Consider the following 13131-nt stretch of genomic DNA (forward strand, 5'->3'; position numbering starts at 1 on the left):
GAGAGCAGGATGTGATGTCACTAGTTTGGGGGCGGGGCTTAGGTCAGGTAGTCTGTGTCGCAGTTAGTTAGTGAAATCAACCTGATTAGATGTATGTTTCCATGCTCTGTAATAAAATAGAGTTGTACCATCATTGCTGTGTCCTGCATATGTCCTGCATCTCATGACAGGGAACAAAATAAATAAATAAACAAATACTTTAAATCTTTATATCGGCAGACTGTCTGCCAGTTCCTAAGATGGTGGTGACCAGTGGGGGTGAGTAAGGGAATAAAGCTGTTTGGCAGCGATCAGGTAGGGATCAGGGGGTGGGAAGTGCCAGGTGGGAGAGTAATCTAAATACTAAAGGTAAAATTAACCTTACAAGCTACCTGATTAACCCGTTCACTGTTGGGAATAATAGTGTTGTGTGCAGCTGCAATTTGTGGCCTTCAAATTACCAAAAAGCAATGGAAAAGCCATATATGTATATATATCTATATATATATCTATATATATCTATATATATATATATATATATATATATATATATATATATATATATATTTATGATATTTCTGAACAAAGTGGACCCAGAGAAGATTTTACAATTATTTGTGCGGTATGTAAATAATTTTAGTGAGGAACCCAAAATTTGTGAAAAAGTTAGCAATTTTCTTATATGATCAAATTTGGCAGGTAAATGGTGGCATGAAATATACAAAAATGGACCTAGTTCAATACCTTGGGCTGTCTTCTTAAAAAAAATATATATATATATATATAGTTTTTACAGGTAAATAAAAAAAAGCTCTATTTTTGTGTAAAGTGAGAGCAAAAATGATACAAACTTATTTAGTTTTTTTTGGCAAGTTCTTTTCTGAAAGTTCCGGTAGTGAAGGGGTGAGCTCAGTACTTAGTTCCTAAATATAATTTTGTCATAATTACTTACATGAGCAGATGACTCCAGCATCCTCAGAATGCACACAGTTGTGAACTCCCCAGCCAATATGAGGACACTGATAAAGATAGTTTTCATATCCGTAGCAATTTAAGTCATCTAAGAAAATTTGTCCAGAGCCTTGTCCAAAATATGCATTTTGTAAAGCAGAAATAGCAGATCCACAGTTTAGTTGTCTACAAACAACAGTAGCATCAGTTAGGTCCCAGCTATCATCACACACTGTACCCCAGGTACCATTGTAGTTTATTTCCACACGTCCTGAACACCTATCCATACCACCCACAAGGCGAACAGCATAGGTCACTAGAACAGATATAAGAGGAAACAACAGATTTATTTGAGTAAAACAAAGGGAAATATATGAGAGAAATGGGATTGACCCAAATTGCATGTAGTTTAATATTTCAGGGAAATACCCTATTAAAAGTCTCACACCCCATTTTTTTTTTTTTGTCTTCTCTGCTTTAGTCTAAGAATACTAGACATTAATGAGCTCCTGTGCTGGTCTAAGAAATCACTTTGTTGCACATGTTAATTTAAATACTGATGTTCTCCAGCCACTCTTTGTGTAATGAATATAAAACATATCCAAATTTTCAGATAATTCACAAGAAAAGTATTCAAAATAAATTAAGCAACCCCAAATATTTTATTATCGCTTAATATTTTTTGTACTGAATAAAGTTTTAATAGATTAATAAAGGTGTGAAAGAACAATTAGTTGATCCACCTACATCTTATTTCCTACAGCTAATAAAAAGTTCTAAAAAGTTACCAAATGTGGCTTTCTATTTTATTACTCAGTTTGGGCTCACAAAAATGGTAATAAGACTCACCAGTTTATCTTAAAATTCATAGCGTTTTCTCTAAATGAAGCTCTGAAAGAAGACTTACATCACCGAGCTTCACTTTTCCAAATTAGTAAAGTTGAATTTTTCAATTGTTTCATTACAGTGATGTGTGCTTGTGACCAGCTTTTAACTTTATATTCGCCAGTGAAAGAGCCATAGGGGTCAATTTATCAAGCTCCATACGGTGCCTGATGCCCCGCGTGGCTAACCGGAAACAGAAGTTATGAAGCAGCGGTGTAAAGACCGCTGCTCCATAACCTGTCCGCCTGCTCTGAGGTAGCGGACAGAAATCAACCCAATCGAATACGATCAGGTTGATTGACACCCCCTGCTAGCGGCCGATTGGCCACGAATCTGCAGGGGGCGGCATTGAACCAGCAGTTCACAAGAACTGCTGGTGCAATGATAAATGCTGACTGCGTATGCTGTCGGCATTTATCGATGTGCGGCAGACATGATACGCTACATTGTATAATAAATATACCCCCCCCCCCAATGTGCAATTATTTACATAGAGATAGTCATAATGATTATTACCTGGAAGTGTTGTTTGATTAACTGTAGAAAGAAAAAAATAAAATTGTTAGCATAGGGAAATTCATTAGGGGATTACATGGTTTAAAAAGTAATGGAAAAACAAAGTATGCATAACAATTTACAAACTGAAGCCAATATGCAATAAGGTGACTTAGATATATGTTGGTATACCTTGTTTTTAAATAATGCAGATAGCGAATGTTGTCTTTAATGACATTGCTTATGTTTTATTCCACTGCAGGCATGTCAATGTCCAATTGTCTTTATTAGCCAGTAATCAATCTGTCTTTAAAGGGGCATGATACCCAAAAAATGTATTTCATGACTCAGATAGAGAATACAATTTTAAACCACTTTCTAATTTACTTCTATTATATAATTTGTTTTATTCTCTTCGTATCATTTGTTGAAGGAGCAGCAATGCACTAATGGTTTCTAACTGAACACATGGGTGAGCCAATGACAATCAGTTTATATATGCAGTCACCAATCAGCAGCTAGAATCTAGGTTCTCTGCTGATCCTGAATTTGCCTATATAAACCTTTCAGCAAAGGATAACAAGAGAAGGATTCAAATTAAATAATAGAAGTAAATTAGAAAGATGTTTAAAATTGTATTCTCTATCTGAATCATGAAAGAAAAAAATTTGTATTTCAAGTCCCTTTAAGAAAATGTTATGCACAAACATACACTTCCACTAAGCATTTTACACAGGTTAGCCGGTTTCTTGTTAAAATATTTCTACATGTTTAATTGTTGCCCTTTCATACTTATGATAAAATATATTTTAAATTAAGGAAGTTTAAAATGAATGGCATTAAATAAAAAGTAATAAAAAGTATTACCTGAACGTGTTGTATAATTAACTGCTGAAAGAGAATCAGAATACAAAGTGTTAGTATATGGCAATCAAATATATATATATATATATATATATATATATACACTAGTCCTAAAGTCTGTGAACATGGGCCATTTTTTGCAGTACAGCGTTCCCACCCTTTGCTCTCTCTCTCTCGGTCCCCCTCTCTTTTGTGCTCTCTCTCTGTCCCCCTCTATTTTATGCTCTTTCTCTCTCTTTGCCCCCCCTCTCTTTTGTGCTCTCTCCCCCTCTCTCTTTTGTTTTGTGCTCTCTCTCCCCCTTCTCTTTTGTGCTCTTTCTGCCCCTTCTCTTTTGTGCTCTGTCTGCCCCCTTCTCTTTTGTGCTCTTTCTGCCCCCCCTCTCTTTTGTGCTCTCTTTCTGTCCCCCTCTCTTTTGTGCTCTTTCTGCCCCCCTCTCTTTTGTGCTCTTTCTGACCTCCTCTCTTTTGTGCTCTTTCTGCCCCCTCTCTTTTGTGCTCTTTCTGCCCCCCTCTCTTTTGTGCTCTTTCTGACCTCCTCTCTTTTGTGCTCTTTCTGACCTCTTCTCTTTTGTGCTCTTTCTGACCCCTCTCTTTTGTGCTCTTTCTGACCCCTCTCTTTTGTGCTCTTTCTGACCCCTCTTTTTTGTGCTCTTTCTGACCCCTCTCTTTTGTGCTCTTTCTGACCCCTCTCTTTTGTGCTCTTTCTGACCCCTCTCTTTTGTGCTCTTTCTGACCCCTCTCTTTTGTGCTTTCTGACCCCTTTCTTTTGTGCTCTTTCTGACCCCTCTCTTTTGTGCTCTTTCTGTCCCCTTCTCTTTTGTGCTCTGTCTGCCCCCTTCTCTTTTGTGCTCTTTCTGCCCCCCCTCTCTTTTGTGCTCTTTCTGCCCTCCTCTCTTTTGTGCTCTTTCTGCCCCCCTCTCTTTCGTGCTCTTTCTGCCCCCCCTCTCTTTTGTGCTCTTTCTGACCTCCTCTCTTTTGTGCTCTTTCTGACCTCTTTTCTTTTGTGCTCTTTCTGACCCCTCTCTTTTGTGCTCTTTCTGACCCCTCTCTTTTGTGCTCTTTCTGACCCCTCTTTTTTGTGCTCTTTCTGACCCCTCTCTTTTGTGCTCTTTCTGACCCCTCTCTTTTGTGCTCTTTCTGACCCCTCTCTTTTGTGCTCTTTCTGACCCCTCTCTTTTGTGCTCTTTCTGACCCCTCTCTTTTGTGCTTTCTGACCCCTTTCTTTTGTGCTCTTTCTGACCCCTCTCTTTTGTGCTCTTTCTGACCCCTCTCTTTTGTGCTCTTTCTGACCCCTCTAATTTGTTCTGTCTCCCCCTTCTTTTGCTCTATCTCTGCAGATCACGTCTGCCACACCCTGACCACGCCCACTCTGACCGGACCCGCCCACTCCCTCCGGACAGCAGATCAGGACGGTTAGTTTGTGTAAGGCCAGGTGTGTTTGTCCTCAACACCAAATATGTATCAATGATTAAGATACATTGTCTTAGTTAAACTAAGTTACTATTTTACCCCAAGTATAGAATGCAATTCAATAAAGGCTTCAAGAAAGGGATGAGTTTTCCTCCGTAATGTTTTTCTTTAAAGGGAACTCCATACACACCTGATGATCACTAATTGTATTTGGAGCCGGAAAAAAACCCATAGCCTTAGGGGTGAAACGCGTGTAGCTGGCTGGAGTGTTTGTTTGAACACAGTAAGACCAAAGATTTAATGTTCGTTCACTAAGATTGATGTGATTTGGAGGCCGCAAGACAACCACAGATTACAAGGGTTACGAAGTACTTGAGAGGAGCACCCCAGGATTTACCTGTCTTACAGCACTGACAGAAGGGACCCAGGAGGTGCAGCACTGCAATAGTGGGACTCTCAACAACCGCAAGTATAACCGCTATGGCGAACCACACTTTCAGACACAGTGTTTGCTATCAAGTTTGCTATTAAGCCAAGAACTGGTTAATACTTACTGCCATGGCGGAACACGATTCCCTAAATATTGGAAATTGCTGATTACCAAGAACTGGTTAATATTTACCGCTACGGCGGAATATGTTTTTTCAAACAGTGTCTTGAAGCTAAGGATTTGTCAACAGCTATTGCTACGGCGGTACTAACTTTTATGATTTGTAACCATTCTGCAGGTTGTTTAACAGCATCAAATGATATTTACAAATCAACCATTTGTGGCCTACTTTCCACACAGTTTATTAAGATATGATGAGGACCAGTAAGGATTACTCTTCTATACTACTGACTGGGACTTTTTAACTATCCTGTGATTATTAACAGGCAAATCTCTTTTCTTTTGATGATAACGGTTGCAACATGTTATGAATACTATTATCATTATAATTATATGATTTTTTCCAGCTGGTAGATATAATCATAGTGCACTATGATAGGAATTGTTAGAGAATCCTGCAGGCTGTCATGCATAATTTTCTCAGGTTGTTTCTAATAAACACTCATTTAATGCTCCTTTTGGTCTAGTATATGACTGATTTATAGTATTATTCTCTGTTTATGCCACTATAGGGTTTGACACTTCAGATAATGCATATCCAATTATATTGATAGGGATAGGTCAGTGCTGGACAGGATAAGCTTTAAATTCCTAAATATGAAATAATATATATATATATATATATATATATATATATATATATATATATATATATATATATATATATATATATAAGAAGTAAGTGAGTTGAATCCAGCACCATAGGTTTTTAGTAAGATTTCTTTCCCACCTGTGTGCACGTTACCAAGGAGTATCAGCCAAACTCCAGCATATACAGTCCATGTAGAAAACAAGGTAACAGCACCACAGTACACAATCTTCTTTTAAAGGTGAAAAATCTTTATTTGAGGTTTAGCAACCAGTAAAAAGCGACGTTTCGGACCTACATAGTCCTTAATCATGCATGATTAAGGACTATGTAGGTCCGAAACGTCGCTTTTTACCTTCATATATATAATGAATGATGGAAAGCACTCTCTGGGCTTTTAGTGAAAAATATTTAATAATTCAAGCGTGACATTTCGGGGACACACTCCCCTTCCTCAGACAAACAAAAAATTGCATTCAACTGAACATTTAAACATGATAAGCCCCTCCCCCAGTGAGAAAATTGCGCCAAAATTCAAAATAGTTGTCATGGTGATCCTCAATAAACAAGTACTGGCTAGCTAGAGCCTAGTGTAAAGTACAACCCAGAAGAGCTCTGTATACATAAATTAAATCATTATAAGAGAGCAATAAAAGTGAACAGTAAGATATAAAAATGCATAAATCCTTATACTGTGCTAAATTATAATGGCATCAACACATTATCGACACACACAAGTGTAAATATACGTCTATTATACCGCTGACACCCTGGTTCAAGTGAATTATACCAAACTTGTGATACATACATTATCCAGTGATACTAATATTAAAACAGAACAGCCTAGATGGACACAATATACTTTTAAACTTCAGGTACGGGCGCAACCCCGGAATCATAGTTTACCAAAACATCCTATTTCTTGCGATTAGCTAAATTATGCAGCTCTATCTATTTGTTCCGTTACCTGTATGGTTTAAGGCAAGAGACGCGCTCCTTGCGGCCATGCTGTAGCGTCAGTGCTGGGCGCCCTGTCTCATTCAAAGATACTTTGCCAAAGCAACCTTATGCCTCAATCACTGCACGCCATAGCTTACACATAAGTTTGGTTGCCATAGCGAGAGACGCGCTCCTTGCGGCCATGCTGTAGCGTCAGTGCTGGGCGCCCTGTCTCATTCAAAGATACGTTGCCATAGCAACCTTATGCATCAATCCCTACGCGCCATAGCTTACACATAACTTTGGTTGCCATAGCACCCTAGTACGCTAGATCGCCAGGGGGGAAATCCTTACAATGACCGCATAAACTCCATAATGCTTTAATGGAACTATACAACAATCAATTTGTCAGGTCTAATAAAGTTGAATGTGGCTTGCTCATCATTACGCCAATTTCATTGAATGATATGCCAATGTTCCTTAAGGTTGTGTCCAATACGCTTAGTGTCCGGACAATATTTTGTTGTAAAGGTCATTCGTTTAATGGCCATTCTCTCCTTCTTCTCTTTGGCGTCATCTTGTTCGCCCATACATTCCAGTAGGTATTGCCACTTGTATCCTCTGGCCATGAATTTCACCGCCATGTCCTGGAGCTGTATTTTCTTGGTCTCCTTGTTGGTATTATTTCAAGTCACTCTGGACATATGGCCTTTGGGGATGGCTCTCAGTAAAGATGTTGGGTGACAGCTACGTGCATGTAACACCGAGTTCCTGTCAGTTGGTTTCTGGTACAGTGTAGTTCAAACTTCGCTGGGTTTGGTTCACATATTCAGTATCTCCTATATAGAAGGTGACTGTGAGCTAGCCGTAACCATGGGATAACAGAATTATTCTAACTCGTGCCAAACTCAGATTTTCAATTGCGGTTGCTATGGCAACTAATAGTGTATACGTTATGTTGATTCTGTGAGGAAGCTTGAAATTGGCGTAATGATGAGCAAGCCACATTCAACTTTATTAGACCTGACAAATTGATTTTTGTATAGTTCCATTAAAGCATTATGGAGTTTATGCGGTCATTGTAAGGATTTCCCCCCTGGCGATCTAGCGTACTAGGGTGCTATGGCAACCAAAGTTATGTGTAAGCTATGGCGTGTAGGGATTGATGCATAAGGTTGCTATGGCAACGTATCTTTGAATGAGACAGGGCGCCCAGCACTGACGCTACAGCATGGCCGCAAGGAGCGCGTCTCTCGCTATGGCAACCAAACTTATGTGTAAGCTATGGCGTGCAGTGATTGAGGCATAAGGTTGCTTTGGCAACGTATCTTTGAATGAGACAGGGCGCCCAGCACTGACGCTACAGCATGGCCGCAAGGAGCGCGTCTCTCGCCTTAAACCATACAGGTAACGGAACAAATAGATAGAGCTGCATAATTTAGCTAATCGCAAGAAATAGGATGTTTTGGTAAACTATGATTCCGGGGTTGCGCCTGTACCTGAAGTTTAAAAGTATATTGTGTCCATCTAGGCTGTTCTGTTTTAATATTAGTATCACTGGATAATGTATGTATCACAAGTTTGGTATAATTCACTTGAACCAGGGTGTCAGCGGTATAATAGACGTATATTTACACTTGTGTGTGTCGATAATGTGTTGATGCCATTATAATTTAGCACAGTATAAGGATTTATGCATTTTTATGTCTTACTGTTCACTTTTATTGCTCTCTTATAATGATTTAATTTATGTATACAGAGCTCTTCTGGGTTGTACTTTACACTAGGCTCTAGCTAGCCAGTACTTGTTTATTGAGGATCACCATGACAACTATTTTGAATTTTGGCGCAATTTTCTCACTGGGGGAGGGGCTTATCATGTTTAAATGTTCAGTTGAATGCAATTTTTTGTTTGTCTGAGGAAGGGGAGTGTGTCCCCGAAACGTCACGCTTGAATTATTAAATATTTTTCAGTAAAAGACCAGAGAGTGCTTTCCATCATTCATTTATATATCCATATCTGCTAGCACCCTGGCACTTAATATTTTGGAAGTGAGAGTGCTCTCATTGAAACAGTATATATATATATATATATATATATATACAAAGAACTACATAAATAATTCCACTACATGTGCACCATCGGCTTTGTGCTAAAGCAATATCTGATGCACCAATAGAAGTCTACTATGTGATGGATTTAGTGGACCCATTGGTATCATGAGCACAAAAACAGAAGCATTATGTTTCTTCTTAAAATATTTATATGTGTTTAATTTTTGACCTTTAATATGCATGATACAAATATTTAAATAGCAATGAATGAAAAGTATTACCTGGACGTGATGTAGAATTAACTGCTGAAAGAGAATATATAGAGTTTTAGTATATGGTCGATCAATAATATATTTAAAATACCAAATACAGGGGTCAATCACATTCCTGTAGAATGTAGCTACATAACTAGCGTTTTAAGCTTGCTCTCATGAGCCTGAAATGCTGGGGCTCTGAAGCTACTTTGCAGCTTAATAAATAGAGCCCTAACAGAACTACATAAAGAACTCCATTACATATATATAAAACTACATATAGAACTTCACTACATGCATGCCGTCTGCTTAGTGCACCATCGGCTTAGCGCTCAAGTAATATCTGACGTTGGGCCTTATGGTCTAAAGCTCTCCACTCAGGCGAGATGATCTAAGATGTCATGTAAAAACTCAAATTTTATCTTAAGAGATATTTATCTCACTAAGCTGAGTTCTGTATGTAAAGGAGGGACTCCTACTTTATAATATAAAGTCTAAAAAATCCCAAAGATTTTGTGTGTATTCTCTTTATGGCGGAGAGCTTTTGATCATCAGGTCCATTACGTTTACTGGAGAACCCCATAGCACAAAAATAGAAGTGATATGGATAGCACTAATATTTTTTAATATAAGCCTTTATGTATTTTACTGGTAAAAATTAGGCTTGTGCATTTGTTTCGTTTTATATTTAAACTAGTACTAAAGCCTGTGTACACGGGCCATTTTTTGCAGTACAGCGGTCCCACCCCTTGCTCTCTCCCCCCTCTCTTTTGCTCTCTCTTCCCCCCTCTCTTTTGTTCTCTCTTCACCCCTCTCTTTTGATTTCTATCCCCCCTCTCTTTTGCTTTCTCTCCCACCTCTTTTGCTCTCTCTCTCCCCTCTTTTGCTCTCTCTCTCCCCTCTTTTGCTCTCTCTCCCCTCTTTGACTCTCTCCTTCCTTTCTTTTGCTCTCCCCCCCCTCTTTGGCTCTCTCCCACCCACTTTGGCTCTCTCTCCCCCCTCTTTGGCTCTCTCTCCCCCCTCTTTGGCTTTCTCCCCTCTTTTGCTCTCTCTCCTCTTTGTCTCTCTCTCTCTCTCTTCCCCCACTTTGGCTCTCCCCCCCCTCCTTTGGCTCTCTCCCCCCCCTTTGACTCTCCCCCCCCTTTGGCTCCCCCCCTTTGGCTCCTCCCCCCCTCTTTGGCTCTCTCCCCCCCTTTGGCTCTCTCCCCCCTCTTTGGCTCTCTCCCCCCCTCTTTGGCTCTCTCCCCTCTTTTGCTCTCTCTCCTCTTTGGCTCTCTCTCCTCTTTGGCTCTCTTTCCTCTTTGGCTCTCTCTCTCCCCCCTCTTTGGCTCTCCCCCCCCTTTGGCTCTCTCCCCCCCTTTGGCTCTCTCCCCCCCTTTGGCTCTCTCCCCCCCTCTTTGGCTCTCTCCCCCCCTCTTTTGCTCTCTCTCTCCCCTCTTTGGCTCTATCCCCCCTCTTTTGTTCTCTCCCCCCTCTTTGGCTCTCTCCCCCCCTCTTTAGCTCTCCCCCCCCCTCTTTGGATCCCTCCCCCCCCCCCTCGTTGGCTCTCTCCCCCCCCCCTCTTTGGCTCTCTCTCCTCTTTGGCTCTCTTTCCTCTTTGGATCTCTCTCTCCCCCCCCTTTTTGGCTCTCCCCCCCTTTGGCTCTCTCCCCCCCTTTGGCTCTCTCTCCCCCCTCTTTGTCTCTCTCTCCCCCTCTTTGGCTCTCTCTCTTCTTTGGCTCTCTCTCCTCTTTTTCTCTCTCCCCCTCCTCTTTTGCTCTCTCTCCCCCCTCTTTTGTTTTCTCCCCCCTCTTTGGCTCTCTCCCCCCCTCTTTGGCTTCCCACCCCTCTTTGGCTCTCCCCCCTCTTTGGCTCTCTCCCCTCTTTTCCTCTCTCTCCTCTTTGGCTCTCTTTCCTCTTTGGCTCTCTCTCCTCTTTGGCTCTCTCTCCTCTTTGGCTCTCTTTCCTCTTTGGCTCTCTCTCTCCCCCCTCTTTGGCTCTCCCCCCCCCTCTTTGGCCCTTCCCCCCCTCTTTGGCCCTTTTCACCTTTTCCCCCCTCTTTGGCTCTCTCCCCTCTTTTGCTCTCTCTCCTCTTTGGCTCTCTTTCCTCTTTGGCTCTCTTTCCTCTTTGGCTCTCCCCCCCCCTCTTTGGCTCTCTCTCCCCTCTTTGGCCCTTCTCCCCCCATCTTTGGCCTTTTTCACCCCCTCTCCTGCTACCTCTCTGGCTCTGTCTTCATTGAAAGCCTTTGCCTCTCTGGCCATGCCCCCATCGTGGCACCCCGCCCGACCACGCCCATCGCAGCGACACCCGCCCGGTCACTGCCCTCGCCACGCCCAGTCACGCCCCTCGCGCCGCCCGGCTATGCCCCTCGTGATGCCCTGCCATGCCTCCATCGCAAAGCTCCCGTCAGCCACGCTCCCTGACACTCCGCTTCAGCCTTGCTCTGTGCTGAGTGCTGAGTGTCAGGATCCAAACGGTCAGGTATGTTTGTCACGTGCAGTCTCTACTGCGCATGACTGCATCTGACAAACATACTTGGCCATTTATTATATAGGATTTGTGATGAAAATGCGGATATTCATTTAATTTTAACAAAACAATTATCAGAGTGAATGTGCTAACACACAAATACTCACAAAATATGTAGTATGCATTTTGTTTCCTTTAAATTAGCTTTAAAAGGTTAAACTTAAAGGGACAGTCAACACCAGAATTGTTGTTGTTTAAATAGATAGATAATACCTTTATTACCCATTCCCCAGTTTTGCAAAACCAACACTGTTATATTAATACACTTTTTACTTCTGTGATTAACTTGTATCTAAGCATCTCCAGACCGCCCCTAATCACATGACTTTTAGTTATTATCTATTGACTTGCATTTTAGCCAATTAGTGCAGTGTCTGCCACTAGCCACGAGCGTGATCACAATGCTATCTATATGGCCTACATGAGCTTGCTCTCCCCTGCTGTGAAAAGTAAATAAAATAGAGGTGGCCTTCAAGGGCTTAGAAATTATCATATGTGCCTTCCTAGGTTTGCTTTCAACTAGAATACCAAGAGAACAAAGCAAAATTGTTGATAAAAGTAAATTGGAAAGTTGTTTAAAATTACATTCCCTATTTGAAAAATGAAAGTTTTTTTTTGGACTTGACTGTCCCTTTAACTGTAGCGCGCTGGAGAGTTGTAATCTCAACACTTTTTCAAAGAGCCCTGGTCTGTACTAATAGGAAGCTTAGCGCTGCAAAGAAGAAGGTCCTTTAGTGAAGGCTCTAGGACCGATATAGCTATCTTATAATTGTGGCATTTTGGATATATATTGCTTATATATTTTGGCTATAGGTAAGAAAAAGGCAAAGAAACATTTACATTCATTTTAATGAAAATTAATATAAATATTCCCTGAATATTTAGTGCTAGTATCGCTTTAAACAAAACAAATTATGAATAGTGCAGCACACAAATATTCGGAAATTAGTTTTTCCAAATATACATTTTGAAAGATTTGACCAAAAAATAATTTTTTGCCACTGCAAATTTTTTGCCACTTGGCTTCTCCAGAGGACAGCTAGAGGCCGCCAGACCACCAGCTGTCAACTCCTGCACTAGCTAATTGCAAAACTTCTATCATATACAGAAAACTGGAATAACAATACTCACAGACAAGCCATTTAATTATTAGGAAACTTTATTTTAATTTATCTTATTTCTATATATTTTATTTATTTATATACCATTGCATGTTTTGGTGTCCATTAGTTAGTTTAATGTTGATGTAAGTATTACTGGGAAAAATATATCTCCCAATTAAAATGTCCTTTTTTTTAACTCAGCTGCTTATTAATGAACCCTTCTATACATGAGATCTTAAAGATATTCAACAGAAATGTGTGATCTAATAATTACAACGGTTAGAACAGTAATGTTGTATGCAATCTATATTTCTATGTACATTAATAAAATCTATGCAACATGATTTTGCTAAATTTCCATGAAACTTTCTTGCCCGCTAGCAAATAATAAAAAAAAAAAAACTTCATAAATATTACCTGGATATACTTCGGGGGGCCTTTCAGAAGAATCTATGCAAATGAAAGTTTAATTGTTAACATAATAAAGA

The 13131-nt window shown here is 40.4% G+C and overlaps 1 protein-coding gene across 1 annotated transcript in view; it reads right to left on the reverse strand.

Annotated features, from left to right (window-relative positions):
* The window catches only part of LOC128656779 (deleted in malignant brain tumors 1 protein-like), a 269497-nt gene that overhangs the window by 71919 nt on the left and 184447 nt on the right, over positions 1 to 13131 (reverse strand). The window contains 5 exon segments of the mRNA XM_053710923.1: positions 932 to 1246; positions 2332 to 2352; positions 3178 to 3201; positions 9059 to 9082; positions 13061 to 13093. Coding sequence (XP_053566898.1) covers positions 932 to 1246; positions 2332 to 2352; positions 3178 to 3201; positions 9059 to 9082; positions 13061 to 13093 — 417 coding nt within the window.

This window comes from Bombina bombina, chromosome 4 (assembly GCF_027579735.1).
Source record: "Bombina bombina isolate aBomBom1 chromosome 4, aBomBom1.pri, whole genome shotgun sequence".
NCBI lineage: Eukaryota > Metazoa > Chordata > Amphibia > Anura > Bombinatoridae > Bombina > Bombina bombina.